Here is a 20867-nt window from a genome sequence, read left to right as displayed (position 1 = left end):
ATATGCATTAAAATCTAGTGAGTAAATTTCAAAACAGAAAAACAATATTATTTTGGTGTCTTGCCTTATCATTTAAATAACATTTCTAGGCAGCTTAAATTTGAAAAGCTGCGGTTGATGCTTATTTTAAATTACTTTGGTTTTGTTCTTTTGAGGGATTTTGTTAGTATAATGAGTTCTTAAGTTAAACACTATTGATCTCTTTGAGGCTTGTACATTGATATGTGTAGAAAGTATGTACCAAGCACGTGACTCTTGGTGTGGGGTACATGGAAAAATGTCAAATTAATACTTCAACTCCCAATGGGCATACTAATGCATCATTGCACAGTATTTTATAGTGGAAGATCTCAACAAAAGTTGACCTGTAGATAAAAGCTGCCATGAAGTTAGTAAAAGAACTTGAGTGGTAGGGTGTTTTTCTGCATCTGCTTCCCAGGTGCAGAGTTCTCTGTCACTGCAATGATCTTGCTTACTCCAGCTAACTGTAGTTAGAGAAAATTCTAAATGATGTTTCTAAGAAATCTGCCTCAGTTTGATTTTGAAAAGAGGGCTAGATTTAAATAAAAATGCATGAAGATGTGCATTTATTTCAGGTGTTATGGATACCTCGTTTCTTTGAGGTATTGGCACAGAGGTACATCTCCGTTCCCCACTTGCCCCACACTTCTACTCCTTACAGCCCTTGTAATCTTTGGAACAGCCTTTGATATTTCAGTACATCCAGCCACCAAGCAGCAGTTATGTTGTTTTCAATGGTGAACAAGTTCACAGAACTGATAGTGGCTTGAGCTAGAAAAACTTCAGTCACGACAGACTTTGGAGTAGTAACTGAAGTATTTGTTCTCAGGATGGATTGTTAGCAGGAAATGTAAGGTACATTGTGGAAAACAGTTGCTTCTGTTTTGAAGTGGAATTTCTTCTTGCTTAACATACAGGTTTGGAGAAGGATGGCATTTCTCCTGTGCTCTTCCTGAGTTGGGGGTCTTAGAGACAACGGTCAATAGTGATGCATTAGTGACTCTAAAATATCATCAGTATTATAGTGTTTACATAATGTATAGTGTATATATAGTGCATGTATACTATATAGTAGAGTACTATAGCATAGTATTATAGCACTGTAGTTTAATATTATGATACAGTGTTTCTGTGCTACCGATATGCAGGTTTCATTCATAGCTTTAGTTCTTCTATTTACTTAGAATGATTGAGATAAAACTGGACAGGGAAAATGATTGGATGGGAGAACAGGACACTGCAAAATTTAGGACCTTTCTATAGGACAGCAGAAGGTCTGAGGGAAAAGATGCTCAACTGTCATTTGAAAGAGGCAAGATCTAGGAACAGAATCTGAGATACAGGGTTGTTTGGAAAAGGTGTTTATTGTTTATTGCCATAAAGAAAGTCTGTGGAAGAAGCAAAAAGTGATGGTTTTGGGAGCCCAAAATGTTCAGGGAAGCATGTTATAAACTTTTATGGGTAAGAGGAATTGGTTGAAGCATCATGTGTCAGCTGGCCAGCATCCAAATGTCGTTTGGACCAAAATTAAACAGACTTCCTCCCTACTTCTAGTCAACAGAGCCCTGAAAATGAAATTGGAAAAATGAACTTCAGAGCCTATTAACTAAAGACAGAAGAAAGGAGGAATTCAAAAGAGGAATGTGGGCTTAGAAGATGGATAGAGAAACTGAAGAGATTGACAAAGAGAGGGGGTGTAGAAGTGGAAGGGTACAAAAAGTAAAGAAAATGAGGAAGGTGGTGATGGGGAGACAGGCCGTGTAAATAGAAAATGTTTCTCAAGGTTTTTGGAGTAATAAATAGAGCTTTTACATGTCTTGTGTCCTTAGCCTGCTGACATAGATAAAACTTTATGAGCAGAGTTTATTTGACAGTCAACAGAGAGAGACTATGATAAAATCTCAATAAATAAGCAGGAGCTTAAGAGCTGAGAGATCTATAGGTTTGGGGTTTCTTTTATTCTGACAGCAGTATGTGGGGACATCTCAAAAAGATATTTTAAGAGTTGCTATGTTTATGTTAATAAACTTTAAATGAAAGGATTATCAAGAAAAAATGACAAAAAGTACTCTAAGTTTTCTCATGTGGGCCACAAAAACTCAGTAATTTCATAACCTTTTATTTTAGCTCCTTTTTATTAGTTTGCTTTTCTTTATCATTTAGGTAATGGTACTGTCATCAAACTTCTCTATCAGCGTGGTATTAAGTGAAATTAGATCTAGGTAAAATGATCTTATGATAGCAAGAAAGGTGTGGAAGGAAAAAAAAAACATTCTGTGACAGATGCTTCCCCACACAAAATTTGGAGGCGTCTTCTGTTGTTATATGCTGAATACAGTCAGAATTTAGTATGGTTATGTCTGTTCTCTTTCTGTTTTTCTTGTGAACCAGCTTTTGCTTTTGTCAACCTTTCTTCCATAGCTTTAGCATTTCCAGTTCAATTGTCATAGAGATAGTCAAGAGAAGCCATGAATAATCACACAGGTACTTTCTTTACGCAGTACCAAAGTAGTCTGCTGCAGTATGAATTGACAATACAGAGTTCTTTCAGTGTATTCTTCTCTACTGTCTTCCAAAGGCAGAAGCCATGCTGATCATGTTAGTTTATTTCCAAGGAAATATGCGTTGCCTACTGGAAAAATGCTGGGGCTTCTAAATTTAATTAGGTAGAGGGTGAATAATATCATGGGATGTAACAAAGGGCGGTTTTGTGGTACCAGTTGGAATTAGTGGGAATGAGGGTAGCAGCAGACTGCTGCTTGTTTGGGCCTTGCATAACAAACAGTACTATTAAAGTATATTTCAAGATTGTTGCTGTTTCTAGGGAATATACTAGGGAATACTGCGCACAATATCCATGCATATTGCAACCTAATGGAGAAAATTCCAGTAACAGCTGTGCTTGTGTGGTGTAGACATTCCTCTGATAAGCTTTTTAAGGCTATAGATAGGAGTTGTTCAGTTTGCATCCATCTACCAACAGTATTATAAATATTGCATTTCTGACCTTCAGATTTTCTCTCTTGATCTCTGGTTAAATGATATGTTTGCCAGATTGACACTACTGACATTCTGTCTAACACTGTTAGATTAACAGATTCCCTGGGATCCCATTGTCATGGGAACCGTATATCTCAAATGATGAATATACTTTGAAGCAATAAACTGGTAAAAGTTAACTTCTCTTCACTTCCAGAGAAGTGAACCATAAACCATATGAGGTGAGAAAGAAGAAATGAACGCATAAAAATCTTGCACTCTGGTTTATTTTCTTTATATGCTTGTTTTATGGTTTTGCACACCTCAAAAGCATCCCTATCTTAGAATTCTATGCCTGTTTTCAAAAGTTGATTGGATGTATGATGTGAATTAGACCTTGATAATGTTATCTACATTGCTGATAAATTGGAGTCTATTTTGATTCAAGAATTTTATGAAAAGTCAGTGGGAGTTGTTTATGCATAACCTTAATGTCTCATTCCTTTGATATTAAAAAGAAAAGAAATAAGAACTTAAGCATTAAAAAAAATAATGTTGACAACAAATGTCAGGCTGATAAAAACCTCACCGCTGACCTTCAGAACAGTGAGATTTGACTATGATGTGATGATCCTCTGAGGTCAGAAGTCACAAATCAGATGATGCAGTGATGACTTTGGTCCTCTGCAACCTACACATTCTGCATAACATCCCATGCCTCATTTGCCACATCTTTTCCACTGTCCAGAGCATGATCTATTATTTCTGTTAGCAGTTTTGCATCTCTCCATTATTGGTGGACGATAGCAGACAATTGGATTCTCTGACAGTTCTCCCCTCTTGGTTGGCTGTGCCCCAGTTCATAACCAAAGCTATGGGAGATACAGATATACCAGTATCAGCAAAACGAAATGTAATGGCCCATAGCTTATAACTGATAACAGATTATTTAATGTAATTGTAAAATTTCTTTTAGCTGTAGTTCATCCCTCCTTTTTCCTATTGAATTGTGTGGCTGGCATTAGTTTAGTTTGATTTATGCACACAGAAATGATTTTATCATTTAGAGTTACCATTCTATCAGTGTGTGGGCTGGAGGCATTCTGATCCACTGTCCTTATCACATCACTGAGATGATGTCATCAGTTGCTTACCCTGCCAGCTTGGCTGTTGGATTTCTCCTGAGTTTGAAAGTGCTTATATGAGCTTCTAAAATCACGTTTTTGTTCCCGGTTTTAAAGAAAGCTCAATAACATGTAAGGGATGATAACGACCAAGTAGTTTTGAGATTACATCTGTAAAGCCACACAATCACTTACTCATTAAATAGTTTCTTTCCTTACTGGGGATCTTACCTTTTTTCCCATAACTTCATCTAGCAAGACTTGATAAATAAATGGAAGTCCAAGCAATGCTTAAATTGAGGTATTGGAAGACATACGTGCTGAAAACTACTTTGCATAGAGGAGGAGTCAATAGAAGTTCTGGTTTAGATGATCTGAACTCAGAATTCATGATGCTATAAATAATTTTTGTTTAATTTTTCCTTCTCATTATCACAATAGATGAATTGCGCTCAGCTCTTTTACCTCTGGCTGTCTCTAATAGCACACAAAAACCTGTGAGTCAACGCTCTGTAAGAGCAGAACAGCAAGAGAGGAAGGCCAGAAAGAAAGTGATATTTTTGTGGGGATTTTCTTGGTCTCCTTCAGGTTTCTTCTCTGTATCCCAGGAAACTTGAAAGCACAGATACTCGCTTGTCAAGAGGCTCTCTGAAACACATCGCTCCTGCGTAAGTGTGGTTATGAATCTCTGAGAGGATGAGGAACATCCTAGAGGCATGGCGGCCAATGTTGGCTGGCTCCCTAAAAGACTGGCTTCAACTCTGCTACTGATAGAAAACTGGCTGAAAAATAAGGAACCCCTCTGTTTGATGTGAGGCAATATATTCCTAAGGATTGCCTTTCTGCTTCCCTTTTTTGCTGCATTTCTGTCAATTTGTCTGCCTTCATATTGCAAACTGCCTGTTGGAGCGGGGGATTGTCCCCCTCTTTAAAGATTACATGTATTTCAACTATAAGGTGATTCTGCTGTGGAAAGGCTGCTTTCTATGTTTGCTCTCCCTGTCTGAACAACAGAATCTTTGTATTTATGACACTAAATCCTCTAACACAAACATCCTTGTACTACCTTTAATTAGTAAGAAAACAGTTTTACAATTGGTTTCTACTATTAACTCCAGTTTTAGAAACTCTTAAAAGTATTTCTGTGCAACTGCATATACAAGAATTCTAGAGCATCCATTCTACAAAAGTAGACTCTGTCCAAATGCAGTCAATGTCAGAAAGAGCAAAGCTGAAATGTAACATTTCATATAAAATTTCTCAGTGATATTTGATAGCTTTGTAATGGAAGAAGAATTAAGGAGAAAAGTTGACAGGAATAACCCTCCCTGCTTCAGAAGGTACCCATCTTTAAGAATGTTTGTAAAATTCTTTCCTAATAAAAGTTTTGTCGGTATGACTTTGTTGGAAACTTGGAAAGCAAAATCAAGTGAGCTTCTCGAACCGAGCTAACCTCTCCGCTGTTTGAATTTTCTGCATCCTTTAATGTGCTTGTAGGGAAATGGCTCTTTAGATTCACTCTTATGCTCCCAAAGGAGATTAAAATGGTACTGGGAATTATTTATCAAATGTTATATGTGCATGTCAGTACTGAGGCTTAATTTTTGGTGAAGGGATTTTAGTAAGTTTTTGCCTAATTCCCCATTGGGTTGTATATGTTGGGCTGTTTGCACACATTGAGTATTCTAATAAATGGTGTGAATAATATTTTTTTTTTACATTCATTCTCCCCAAATCTGCAGAAAAAATCTGATTTTGTTTAGAGAACTAAATTGCAAGTCCATCACAGATAAACTCACTCATTTTTGTAAGTAAGAGTAAGTAAAGTAAGTAAGTAAAGTAAGTAAGAGTAAGCAAAGATAAAAACACGATCAGAAAGGATGCCTTCTAACAAACTGTTTTATCAAAATGACCCTAGAACTATTCAGTTAAAATTCAAGGAGAAGAACTTGAACCAAATGAAGTGCTGTTTATTTCCAGAGAGGATCTTAATCCTTAATGTGCTTTGCTTAACATTACAGGATCTTGTGGGAGAAGTTAGCGCTTGCCTTTCTTTGAAGTTACCAGCTGAATTCTGAAGACTTTGTAAAAGAGCAGAACACTTTGCTGGACTGATACAGCACAAAGGTGGTGAAATTGCATCGCTGTTATGGAATGTTTTTCAGAACATTTTGAGAAGGTGAGTTGGAGCTACAACAACATGTTTTGTTTTGGTTTTTTTTTTCTTTTTCTCTTTTTTTCCCCTTCCCCTCCTAAAACATGATGAAGGATGTAATAAACCAAGGAATGCATAGTAGCACAAACTGCACTGAGGACTAATATATTACAGGTAGTATAGCAAGTGAGATACCTTGTGTGTTTTCAGTCAGCCTTAGGGTGAAAATAGGAACAGCAGAAGACTTCTTGAATGGTGAAAGGCATTTTATGTTGAACAGCTTTTACTCTGGTACAGCTGATCCTCATATAATGTCTAACTAGTAAAGCTTTCTTCTAAATGAAGTTGCAAATCCATTCTGTACATTATGAAATTAGTATTTTGAAAAAGACTGCTGGATTTGAGGAAAAAATAGTGAACTCTGAGGAGGAACTTATTCTCACCATACATACTTTTTCATGCAGCAGAGTGAAGGTGGCAGTGGTCACATACATGTACTAGACAGTTTTTTCTACTTCTTCAGGAAAAAGTATTAAATACCATTTTGATGCTGCTTCATTTTACTGTGCTACATTCGTTTCTTACAGGATTAGCAAATACAATTCCAGATAATTCACTTCAGTAGCATATCTATCAAGAACGCATAATGTATTTATAGTCTAGAGTAAATACCAATAAGAGCAAGACACTAGTCAGCCAACCTTGATGTAATCAATTATTTTCTTATATATTTTTTCTTTGTATTTATTCTGGAATTTAATAATGGTGATCAAAAACATATTTCAAAGCAAAACAATGAACGATCAGATGCAGTTGCAGATATCTGTAGTTGCAAGTGTCTGTTATCACAGATCTATTCAATGAAACAATTTCTAAGATGAGTTGCAGTGCTGTAGGCCTAGCTTAATTCTGATGATACATGTACAGTGCATATATGAGATGCTAGCATTTAACTGAAGAAACACAAAGCATTATAATGCCATGTTGTAACAGACCATAAGGGGGAGTACTTAACAACATTGAATCGTTAGGGCTCAGGAATAAACACTTAAAAGTAGGAGCTTTCATGCAAAGCAGCCGAACATAGGTAATCTCTTCAACTCTTGTTGACAATGAAAAGCAATTTCCTAAAAGAAGACTTTCAGATCTTTAGACTCAAAATAATTAAGTCACCCCATGTATATATACAAACTCAAACAGTAGGTGCTTTCCTGAACCAGAACCATTATAATTAGCTTTCAAAAATGAACTAGTGGGTTTTTGGTCACTTTTAAAGGAGTGTGATAGTTTCTTCATTTATTTGGCCAGATGGTTAATTTATTAAGTGTAAAATTGGGAATATTTACACATACAAAATTACTGTTTTGGTTTTTTTTTCCCCGTATTTATGCATTAAACACAGATTCTGTCTGTAATTTTGCCATAGATAGTTGCACTTTTTGTGTTGATGTTGTTTACTAAGAGACCTTTTATTGTTACTGCTGTAACTGAGATAGGAATCTAGCCCACAGTATACGTTCATGCAGGAGATATTTGCAGCTGTCAGATAGTTGGCAGCTCATTGGCTTGTTTTGAGATCTGTGGATAAAAAACAGTGCAGATTGATGACAAGATATCGGAGTGTTTTCTTTTTGTTTTTGCTAACTGACACTTGGTTTCAAGAGGGATTAACATGGTAGTTGGCTGTTAGTTACCCTGGCTAACTCTCTGTGGAAGACAATAGTAGAGTAATGCCACACTTTTGAAAGAAAATGTTATACTTTGCCTTTTATTTGGGAATCTTCATGTTGTTCTGAAATGCTATTTGCATAATTTAAGCAATTCATAATTACCAAAGTTAGAATTCTTAAGTTCCCCTGTTTGTCAGCAGTGGAAATACAACAAATACAATATCAGAGCTCTGCTCTGTAGAATTGTGCAACAGCCTCTCATTGTACCTTTGTAAGCAAAGTATTGCAGTAACTCTAGAAGATACTTTAAAAATCTGTTCTTTAATACTTCTCTCCCTTTCATGTGCTGGTCACAATAAAGTGCTCGGTTTCACCTTCTAATTTCTGTGCCAGAGCTGATATTCCCAATGTGCGTACATCACCTTATACATAGAAACTACATTATGTTATGCCAAATTCTGGCTTCGATACACTTTCTGATGATGATTCAGGACTTAATGTTTTTTCAGTTTGAATGACGTTTTAAATGAAGGCTTTATTTGAAAGTGTTATACAGCCATTGATTTTAAGCCTAATGGATTTTCTGTGCATTTGGATTGATTAAACAGTGAGTTCTGAATTAGAGAATTGGGATAAGTGATATCAAACACAGATGTTCTATGCAAGTTCATGCACATTTTCATGCTTTGGTAAGTCAAATTTAAGAAGTGTGTTAACAGTGTATTGTAAACAATACCTTAATTTCCAATCAACCATCTCTGAAAATGACCGAAATCTTGAAAGAAATCTGTCTTCAAAAATGAGCCAAAGAAAATTGTTGCGTTGTTTGAAAGGATTACTTTTTCTTGCCAGTGAGTTTGTGTTTAGGGGAAACAGGGAGTGTGTTCTCAGTCAGGTGCAGTAGTTCACCCTCCTTTCTCAGGTGAACTATTTGAGTATTTGACATCCCTTTCCCGCCAAAACCAGCAATCACAAAAAAATGTGGGAACTTAGCTGAGCTGTTCTTAGCACAGGATTGTTCTCATATAGGAATGTCATCCCTTCATGCTGAAGTGATTGAACTAAATCATAACTAAATCATTCACTCAACAATTCTTCCTCCTTTTCAGTTTACTCTTCAAACACTTGCAGGATAAAATATTGCTAGATCTGACACTGGAATCTCCCTTAAAAAAAAAAAAAGGTCTTTTTCTTGATTTATTTCCATCTTCTGGGACAGAATGACTTGGCTTACAAGCTTCAATTAAAAACTATGAGATTAGTTCCAGAATAATTTACTTCTACAACAAATCCCATGAAGAAATAAATCAAACATATGTGGATAGTACCAACACTTCTGTGATGCATATAAGGGTCATGAGCAATCAGACTGGAACTTAGTGTCACGCCTACAAAAAGCATGGAACATGTTCACCCATTATGCAAGATATTATGGTATAATATTCTTGCCTGGATGGTATAGTAATAAATAGTTACGTAGAAAGAAAATGTGCCCCAGATTAACATAGCCCCTCAATCTCTGATTCTCTCAGAAGAAAGTTGCTGTCCTGAATCTTTGGCAATATAGGACTGCTTTCTCCTATAAAGTAGTACCATCTGAACCACATTGTCAGCTTTGGGCATTTGACCTACTTAGTAAAGACAAAATGTTTTTAAGATTCATAGAAGTGAAATGTGCATACACATGTGTACACACCACTATGCAGGTATAAAGCACATTTTTTTCTGCACCAGTTGCAGAGTAAAGGGCACCACTCTTCCTAGCTCTTACTGAACTCTCGTTTACTTACTCAGACTTCTGAAAATCTTAAATGAATCCCTTAATGAAACACAAGTTTTTGTTGCCATCTATTAGAGTTACATTTATACTAGCTGAAGCAGAAATAATCCAGAAGCTGGCCTTAAACCAGGAATGAAAATGGAAACTACTCAGTGTAGAAATCGCAGTACTAAGCCTTCTTTTTCATGAAGGCTTCAAATAGAGATCCATAAATTCATAGGTGTTAAGGTTGCAAGGGATTAACAATCATTATAGTGTGACCTTTTGCATAACAGAAATTAGGATTTATGTAAATAAATTCTTTCTTTATACCCTGTGACTATGAACTAAAACATAGAGTTCATAAAATATCCAGCTTTGACAAAAAGAATTTCCAGTGTTTGAAAATCTGCCACAATCCAACTGTGCAGATGTTGATGAAGGTGAGTGGGTCACGTCTGCCATATATTTCTGGTGAGAGCTTGAATTTATCAAAATAGTTACATATTACACTGTATCAGTCTAAGTACATCTAAGTATATCCCATTATGGCTAGTCTTGATACACCAAAATATGACTATTAAAGATCAAAATCATAGTTAAAGAAATGGTTGCAACTTCTTTAAGCAATAACATATGTTTGTAACAAATGCAAACCACAAACAGCCCCCACCCCAAACACTGGTCAGTGCTGTTATGAAAATCTAACAAAAGCCGGAGATCCAACATACAATATATGTAACTGGTGGTTCTGAGGTTCGGGCTGCTTATGCCTATTTAGGATTTAGTGTTTACAAAACAGGTAAACCAGTTAATGTCACCAGCAGAATGACATGAAATACAGTGGTGGGGTCATGTCCTTATTGGCATTGCATCTAACTCTCATTTCTCCAACAGTGCTACTGTCCTACTAAATTCAGTGTTACCTCTAAAATGTTTAATTAAGACAGGGACTTCTATGTTGACTTGTCTTTTAACCACCTTTTGGAGAAGGGATTCATTTCTTTTTAGCCAATTCTAACTACATAATCACACCAGCTTCTGCAGAGCAACCAGTGTTCTGTTACAGCAGAATCTGGAAAAAAAGAGGTCTGGGAGAGGAAAAAAACTTGAAATAATTAAACACTTTGGTTTGAGATTTGTGATTTTTTTTTTTTTTTTTTTTACTTATTTAAAAATGGTACTTTAAAGTAAAAATAGTCCTAAATTTAAAAATAAAATAAAAAATTAGGAAAACAAGTACTCTGAAAATGCTTTTTGTTGACTGACTTCACATCAAATGAAACACATTGTTCAACCTAAACTGAATGTTGAATATTCTTGGATAACTGGATACAAGTAGTTTTATTTTTGGTGGAATGAACACTTCCAATCACAGAGAAACACTGTGGTTTCATTTAATGGAAAATGTTCCACCTTTTCCAATCAAACAAATATTTCTTTCAACAGCTGTTCAACAATGAACTGAAAACACTTTCTTTACCTTCTTGCATTCCTACACTGTGTGTACTCCTCTGCATTCAGTATTAAGCACTCCCCAACATGAGTATGTTAATTTGTCCAAGAGCTATATTTCATTTGGGGCCTAATAAGGTCACTTTATAAGATGAAGAAAAGGGCTAGATTTAAGTTAAATAGATAAGAGGTGCAAAACCTCGGCTGAGAGTTCTGCAGAGGGAAATTATTGTTTGTATGACCGTGAAACCAAGCCAGGTGGTTGCTTTGAGTCGGTTCTGGCTCCAGTCTGTCAGACACTGTTCACCCAAACACATTGTTACCTCCCTGCACCTAACACCTTTATACAAACAGGAAAGTTTCTTTATTTGCACAGGAATTAATTAGCCATATACGCATTTGGTAATGTGGATAAATAATCCCACCTATCCTGACCCCTGCTACCTCAATATTGTGTGCATGCTCAGAATTGCTAGCCCAGCAGTCCTTTTAGACATAGACCATGGGATCCTATTGAATTGAACTCTTAACTCCACTGAACTCTGAGCTCTAAAGGTTTAACCTGTTCATTAATGTTGAAAAATGATTCCTTTTAACCAAAATCCAAGCACAGGTTTCAGGCCCTTGCTCGCGTCGGTGCTCAATCAAATTTCTCATTTCTAGACTTAGTCTAAAACACAGGCAAATGAGCTTTATTTTCCCTAAACCTAGTAATTATCCTAACCTGATTGTTGATATGGATCTATTGCATCACCTGTAATAAGTGGAGGCTGCTGGCCCAGACTAAATCTAGTCTGGTGGCCCCTTTGATGCTGATACCTAAGTATACATTATCTGACCTTGTTGATCTGGACCCTAGGCCTTATCCTAAATCTGGGCTTTCTTATCTTAGCTAGCCCAAGGTTATTCTTACTACCCTTGTCTGTAGCCAGTTTGAACACCTCTTCTGGGTAAGTAAAAATCACGCTTAAACCCAAGCATGTATTTCTGAGACTCCCTCAACCCCTTTTTATTCCCTCTTGTGTCTTTCAGCTATAGCTGTAACTTTTATCCAAAACATTATTGTATTCTATTAACATGCAAACCCAATATTTATTATCCAAGATATCGTGGCCCAGGAGGTAAAATCATGTTAAGAGCACTAAATTTGGCCTAAGCATGGTTCTAACCTTACCTTTTCATATCCTGCAGAAGCCATTGCCCTTGATTTAAGGTTGGCACTGCTTTGGTCATTCCCCTATATTTAGAGTGGGATTAAAAGTGGTTCCTCAGTTCAAGGTTTGTATGTAGATGGGCTGATGTTTGTTTCAGGCACAGGGTTAAGATAGTATCTCAAAAGATCGTGGGGCCAGATACTTACGTCTAAGGGTAACAGGATTGCTGCTTAATAATTTGCAGCGTGGGCTTTCCTAAATGTGTAGAACTCAAGCTTGCTGTATTTGGGTCCTAGGACTGCACTGTAAAACTGCTATGTGTTTTCACAGCTGAAAAAGACTGAAAAACAGCGATCTAAATGGAAGGTGAATGAATTTGGAGCTTCTAGTCACTTGTGAAAATAAGAAACCTGAAGAGCAATGAATTTGCCACTTAAATTTACCTATGTGCCTATTTTGAAATGTGAGGAATGGGGAGAATATTGACTACTTTTCAGGCTTATTCAGCATAAATTAGTGTGAAAAGTGATATATAACTGTTCAGGTATATTCAGTTTATTTATGGTACTGCAGCAATCTTAATAAGGGTGTGCGTTTTTAATGTATCAATTTAAATGGATGCCTGTAAAATGTGGCTTCTTGGAGGGAAAAAAGCAATAGCGCAGACCTTCAATCATTGCTGTAATGACAAAACATTCTCAAATTTAACAAAATTAGAAAACCTGAGCAACCACTGTTTTAATGTATTGCTAAAATTTTGCTTGCCCTGCAGATGATTGAGGATCATGTATAGCCTTTCCTGAAAATACAGTCATGAAGCAACTGGCTCTACCATCATGTTAATTAAGTGCCTTCTCAGCCGATTCTTCTAACCTCAGGTTACTTGAGCTTTGCAACAGCAAGGTTTTTCAGGTTTTGGTGGTTTACAGTCAGGTGCTGCAGTCGACTTCTTTTGGCCCAGACATTTTACAGAGAGGATGGGTTGTAAGTTTTCACATCAAATGAACAGTGTTGGGTTGTGACTGACAACATTGTAACAAATTGTAACTCCATCTGTTATCTGTACCACATATTTAGAGCAGTTTAATTTTATGAGTTTAATGTTCCATTATTTTCCTAATCATTTTTACTCAATGAATCTGCTAAATTGCTGTGCCAAGCAGTGTAAAATAGCCTTAAGAACATCTTGTGGATCCAAATGCGTGTAGCAGGACTGAGTATGACTAAAGAAGTACTTACAGTTAATTTTTCTTTCCTGCCTAGTCCTTTCAAACAAACATCAATGTCTGGCTCTCACGTTCAGCCTGGTACATCATATTGCCGTTTGTTTACACTGGAAGGCTTGTGGGTAGCGCAGCTGTGGAGGTAGCGTGAGGTGATGCGGTAGTGGTTTGCTGCGGAGCAGCAGGGAGCGTGCACCGTGGCTTTGTACCTCACCACAAAGGCTGGCGGGGTTTGTGTTTTGTTTTCTGTTGGTTTTGACCAGTGAGTAGTGAGGAGAATAGGTATAAATAAATAGCTGCTAAAGATTAGAGTGTTTGTCCTAACAATTTTTACATCTGACTGTCAGAATGGTAACTTTAATACTTTTGCAAAATAATGTTGTATGGAACTAAGGAGATAAGAAATCGCGTGTGTATATAGTGTATATGTATGCATATTTCACAGTTAAATGCAAATGTTCTAAAGGTATTTTTGATAACTTTCACTTTTATTTGACAACAATGTCTACCAGAGAATACCTATTTAGGGTATTTGTTAATAGCCTGTATCATATGCCCTTGCCATCATCAAATCCTTCCTACTCAGAAACTGTTCTTCTGGACAGAACAGTCTTTTTCCACTCGCTGCAGCAAAGTGAAGAATATTATTTCCTCTAATATTCTCTCCATTTCTGTCCTCTAACAGCCTGATTTTACATCTTTGTAATTCCACATATTTCAAAAGTTAAACATAATAGAGGCTAAATTTTTCTGTGTATCATGCTTGAATTCATGACATTTTTGAATTCTAGTGCATTGTAAACCTCATAATGGTTTGCCAACAGCAAAAAAGAACTATGATATTGAATTGTGTCCTTAATAACATCACAAAGTGCAAAGTGACTAAATTAAAATGTACTTAAACTATAAACAGCATGTATTTTTAGTAAAATTTGGAGTAAATTGTTGTAACAGAACAGCATTCACAAAAGATTTACCTGCTTTATATCTTTCCTGCTGTCGTGTTTAGTAATATATGGTAATAATTAGTTTAGCATAGGATCAGAAAACCAGAAATATATAGGAAATATGTAATACAGGAAACCTTGGTGGAAGAAAGATGTTGAAGCGTTCTGACAGAAAGTTCTTTAGTACGGTGTAGTTTTCTGATTTGTCACTTAACTATTGAACTACCAGCTCCATTCATAGTTATGTGAAAGTACCTCGAGTCTGACTTTTCACATAGCAGAGAATTAGTTTTCCTTTCTCTAAACTGAATCCTTTCTGCAGCAATAAACAAAGGAAAGAGGAGTAGAGCTTATATATAAGTACTTCAATTAGGTGGAATTATACTGTCTCTTTGAATAGTATAAAAATGTGTCAAGACCTGTGATGGAATTCCCTGATAAGCAGGTGTGCATAATAAAATAATGGCATGGGATTTACATCTATGATTTAAGGAGTCAGAAAGATGGTGCTAAAGGCTGTTTTCTCATAAAGACCTAGGGACACTGTGGTTTTCTTATAAAGATTGATCAACGTGTGTTCACAGCTAAGCAAATATGCAAGCTACATTGGGACAGGGCTTGTAGGGGCTATAGCAACCTTGAATTAATCTAGTCATATTAAATTTTCTGCAAGGTGAAATGAGGAAAGCAAATTTTGAGACAGCCTGGAAAAGGAATTGCCAGTGGCTTTGAGAAGTAAATTTTTATGCAGTTGAAAAAAAATTAGCTTTCATTGTAGTGAAAGGTAGAGCTATCAAATCTACACTGCAAAATGAAAATTTTATAGGCAGCTGCCAGAACATAGGTGAAGTCAGTAAGAGATGGAAAGAATATTTTTGTGGAAACTGTGTCAAGACTGGTTTTGGATTAACAAACATTTAGCAGGATAAAGCAGACTCTTTCCTGCTATGAATTAATCACTCGGCTAGGTTACTTCTGCTGTAATTAGTTCTGCATTAGTGGAACTCAGAACCTTAATAAATCACAAAGGTGAGAATTCTGCCCCATTCCACTATGATTTCTAGCTTTCCTCAGCTCAAATTTCTGAGGGGAAAAAAGCTTCTAATTGATTTTTCCTTGACCTGCAAAATTTACAACATGTCACTCAGATGAACGTCGGTTTTGTTTTCTCTCTGGAGACAACACAAACATATGTGTAATCCTCATCAGCAATTCTTTCAGCTTCTTTGATGCTGGCCCTGACTTCTTCTACAGCTTATTTCAGTGGAATGTACAGAAAGAGCTCTGTCAGGACTCACCGTATTGTTAGCCATTACCTGGTGCTTTTGCTCCATAGCCAGAAAGTGAGATAAACTTATCTTGGTGTGATGCACAGAAACTTTTGAGAGGACAAGGGGACATACCACATAATATTATTTGTAAGTTTTTCTTCCCTCTGCAACATTTTCTATGGTATTTATGCTTAATTACTCTCTTTTATATTACCTAGTCTGATTATCTCCTCAGCTTGATGATGTGGGAACTGCAAGCCAAAGAAGCTTTCCTGTACTGCTGAAAGTAGAGTGTATAGTTGATAGCTTTATGTGAAACAATGGCAGTAACCTTTTCCCATTTTTCATTATTTTGGCTTAAGTACATCTATCTTTATTAAATGTATTGTGCTTTACTATCTGTAAGTGTAGAAGGCATAAATCTCACACATACTGCTGTTTGTATATTTTGTAATGTAAATAGGTCTAGAACTGCATTTGGATAGTTACTGCAAGATGTGTCAATTCTACCATCTAGTAACTATAGTAACAACTAATTAAAAGAAGAAACATTATCAATTTAGCTGTTACATTAGCAGTATCCTACTAAAGGAGTGGGGGACGCAATAAGGATTCTTTATGGAAGAATGAAGGTGTCAGGATAAGAACTTTTATAAAAAAGTGTATTCGTTTCTAGTACTATGTTTTTATATATGAAGTTTCTGAAATGTCCACAGGAACATTATTTAGTCATCACTGAGAGCAATAGTCTTTTTAGCTGCCTAGGCCTGGGAAGTAACTCCTGCCAGGATTTGTCACCAATTACTTTTTCCCATGCTGCAAGGGAGAACCTTATTGCTCTATTTAATTATTCAGCACGGTGGTATCTCTCTTCCCTAGTTTCTGAGGAAAGGGCTTAGAATAACAACCCTTTTTTATAATAGTTGTGTATACAATCAATTAAAGAGGCAGTCAGCTCTTGGTATTATGTTCTACATGGGCATTTTTTGAGAACTGTTGCTAAATACATTCTTCTTTTCCAGGTTTTATGTCCAATTTGGGGAGGGGAAAAAAAAAAAAAGGAAAAGATAACAAGTAACTATTCTGACCGCATACATCAGAAATGTGCATTTGATGATAGCAACTACAAGATTTCATGTCCTCTCTAAGCCTAGTTTATCTTACATGCCAAATACCTTGATATAGCCGAGTAAGCATATCCAAAGCATGCTATCAATTCAGCAGTTTTTCAAGATTCTTGGTCATCTAGGTATTTTGAGTTTATCATCTTTGATGTGAATAACTCAAGTATGTATACTTCAAAGTTGCCCCCTGAAAGTAAGTGTTCCAGTAGTTCAGAGAATATAAACACCAAAGGGGATGAGGGAGAATTGATTTTTAAATATATTCTGGAAATTTCAGATATGCTTTTTAAATGTATTCTGGGAAGTTCAGATATGCTTTTCAATATTTTCTTATCTTTAATAATAGTACATTTATTCAAAACACTGGAATCAAATGTAACAGCATGATGTTCTGTTTATTTTGCAGGCTAACCTATGGGGAAAAAATAGGAACTAAAGAAACGGGTTCATGCAACATATGTTCAAACAAGAATTTGCTGGGGCAGGTAGCAGTGGCCAGGAATTCCAGGTACCTGACCCCTTTTGTCCAATGGAATTGTAAGATATTGTGAAGTTTGTTGATTACCTACTAAAAAATAATGAGAAACTTCCCACATAATGTGGAATTAAGGTCAGAAACTCAAGGCCTTCATGAGTCCATATAGATCCCTGGTGATAATTGAAGCAGAAGACTGAAGTAAAACAAATAAATAGAAAGATTAAAGCAAAACCTGTACTTGTTTGTAAGAGATAAAACTTCACCAAAAATTTCTTAAATATTTTATATTTTGGTATAGGTACATCCTTCAAGTTTGTGCGTTGGCTAAGTGTAAGTGGTACAAATATAGAAAAGTGCTATGTAATGACTTCATTTAAAAATAAAATTGGATTCCACAAAATTTTTACTAAACCCAGTAAAAACATGTGCCATATTTTTTTAGGCATTGAGAGATTGTTAGAACAGGTATCAACAGTAAAGGGAATGCTTAGAAGCCAAGAAACTCAGAGTTTAAACAAAAGCAAAGTCATTACAATATCTAGACAAAAACAAATACCAGAATGATTTTAAATTTTCCATTAAATTGTTCATTGAAAAATGCTGAATTACCTAAGAATTTTAAATGAAAAAGCTAAGAAAAATTAATCTTTGAGAAACAGTACTGTGTAAAATGCCATTAAGCCTATGTGAAATCAATAAAGGTATCCAAACAATCACTTAGCTATTTTTTATTGATAGTGCTTGAGAGATGCTTTCTCTGAAGATTAGCATACTGCAGCTGTGTATTAAAAGCACCTTCACTTTTCACAGGAAAGCTGTATAAGATGGGCAAGTAACATTCTATGAAATATTTACAATGCAGTTCACCTGAAAGCAGGGCACTAAAAGACTGACAATAATCAATAAGGTGCAGTAACAGCTTGTGAAAATACTGAAATTCAGAGGAGGTGAACTGTGCTTTCCAGAAATCGTGTGTTCTTGCACTTTTCCTCCTGAGGAAACCCCCTTTGAGGCCAGATGGTACTCTGGGCTTCAGGCTGAGGTCTGTACTAGACACTGCTTGAGGACTGCTTGGGATGCTGTGTTGGCACCACCACCACAAATGATGAGGACCTTTACTTAAATACCCATCAGCATTTGGGTACATCTCGGGCTTAATCCCTGGCTTTGAATGTGCACAAAACTGACTCAAAGCAAGAACATCAGAGCATGGAAATTTGCTCTAGATTTCCCTCCAGGGATGTGAACTACCCTGAATTCTGGGAGACTGTACTGAGATGGAAAAAAATTTTGCAATTTTCTGTGGCTGTAGGCCACTAATCATATGTCATGACTCAGGTAACAGGGTACTTTGTTATAAATGAGAGAGACACTTTTTCTCTGCTGTATTTGCTTTCTCCCTAACGCATATTCTACTTTCTGTGTTACTGTCAAATATATTACCATGTAATGTTGTAGGAGAGTGGGTTATTCACTCATCTGGGATATGGAAATTCTGTTAATTTTAGAAGATATGTTTAATAAAATTGCATCATTGGCAGAGACCTTTTCATGATACTATACTGTGTTTACTAGACAGAGAAAATCTCTTTGCATTAGGTTCAAAGCCTTTTCAAAGGAGCTGGGTGCCTAGGTTGCTTAGATATTTTGAAATCCCACTAGACCTCTGTTTGAGGCTTTTTGGCACCTAAACACCCTCAAAAATCTGGCTCAAGTTATTACAGTAATATGAAGGAATAACTTAATGTTTTTCATGCCAGAAGGATTTTACTGGCACTGAGCATCTTGACATTACACTGGGGGAAATTATATTTACATGTTTGAGAGCACTGATTTAATTATAACATAAAATAAGACTTTGTTTAACATATGTAAAGAATCTGTTCTCAAATACGTTATTCCTTGTAGGACTTGAGATAAAGTGCCTTACCAAGCCTAGGAAGGCTGTAAACAGGGAGATGGCCAGTGTTCAATCGTTGATTAGCAGTTTGGAAAACAGACACTGAACACTCAAAACAGATTACTCGGCCTTAATGCCAGGCCCATCACTTAATTTTTTTTTCTTCCTTGCTGCTATTCTTTTGCTTAAGCCTCTTAAAGTCTGCTTGTCCATTTTTCAGTTCCTATGAAAATATCTCATATAATTTCAAAATAACCCTGAAATGATTTATTTTGACAATTTTAATGTCATGAATCAGAAAGAGGAATATATATTTTGGCTTCTGGATTATCCTTAGGCAAGGGAAGAAATGAATGGAGTCTAGTCTATGTACTAAATTCTGTATATCTTTTCTTCATGGCCTCAGGAAGACCCCAGAGCTGCAAGCTCTATATTAATTTTTGATGGTTATTTTCTATTCTGATGAAAACTCCTTCTTTATATCTGTGCTAATACAGTTGAAGCAGAGAAAGCTATAAGGCTGGGAAAATGTCAGTAATACTTTTATAATTTAATTTTAAACTCATGGTCATAATTGAAGGAAACAGGTTTTGACTCACTTTTCCATAACTCAGGTTGTATATCCATCCATGATAAAATGACTGAAAATAAAATTGATAGATCTGACTTAGCAAGCAAGGTGGAAAAATCCTGCCTCTCCTGAACATGAGCAATGAGAATTGCAATATATAACATTTCTGACACGTTCTGAAGGACTGGTAAAATCCAAATTCTCTGCTACACTAAAAATAAACATTCAACTTGACATGGAAATGGGGATTTTTACCACTGAAGTACATTTGTGCAGAAATAGATGCACATGCTGTAAATCTGGTTGTTTGCACTCACTCACTTTGCTCTGATGTAAATTTAGGGTGATACCTAACTGGATCCAGCATAATGTCTGCAACATATTTTAGCATAGTTGTCTGACAACCAACACCCCATCTCTAGCAGAGGATGGTACATAGTCTCCACAAACTCCTTTGTAGTTTTTTGGATGTTGCTGGGTGCTTGAAAGCAGGAAGGTAGTTACCTTTTCCCTTCTGTACGTGCCACAGAAAGCAGTACATTCCAGGGCAAATAGTAGAAAGCAATGTTGGCAATGCACACCAAAGGTATATTTAAACACATCTTTAATGCTTTCTCTTTGTCTTTCATTGCCTTAGTATCAAAACAGCAAAGGATTTTGTTTATTGTAAATTTAATTTCAAAAGGTTTTTTTGTTTGCATTTTTAAAAAACCCTATCCCTTTTAAATCAAATTAAATACACAGAAGTAGGAAGTGTAGAGGCTATTCTACAACACATTTGTATACTGTTATTTAGTTGCATTCTAAGACATAGTTGTTGGCTAACAATAGGACGATTATTATTTTTTTTAATGAATTGAAATTTAATGCGCCCTGCAGTCTGGAAAAGTTAGATTTGGAAAATATTTGAAAGCAGAAACTGATGGAACTGTGCCATTAAACCAGCTGAAGACCTAGCTGATATTTTGACATTATTTTGCTATGATCAATATTATTTGTGTAAAGTCTTTATAGGTAATGGCTGTTTTAAGGAATA

General features: G+C 36.1%; 1 protein-coding gene across 1 annotated transcript in view; it reads left to right on the top strand.

The window, feature by feature from the left end:
* Positions 1-20867, top strand: part of DNTT (DNA nucleotidylexotransferase) — a 158286-nt gene that overhangs the window by 42512 nt on the left and 94907 nt on the right. Inside the window, exon 2 of the mRNA XM_055721291.1 lies at positions 6146-6303. Within this exon, the coding sequence (XP_055577266.1) occupies positions 6274-6303 (30 nt within the window). The 5' untranslated portion in view covers positions 6146-6273. The remainder of the gene's footprint in view (positions 1-6145; positions 6304-20867) is intronic.

Source organism: Falco cherrug, chromosome 9 (genome assembly GCF_023634085.1).
Source record: "Falco cherrug isolate bFalChe1 chromosome 9, bFalChe1.pri, whole genome shotgun sequence".
Classification (NCBI taxonomy): domain Eukaryota; kingdom Metazoa; phylum Chordata; class Aves; order Falconiformes; family Falconidae; genus Falco; species Falco cherrug.
Note: the sequence above shows the minus strand (reverse complement) of the source record. Positions and strands in the feature narration are given on the sequence as shown.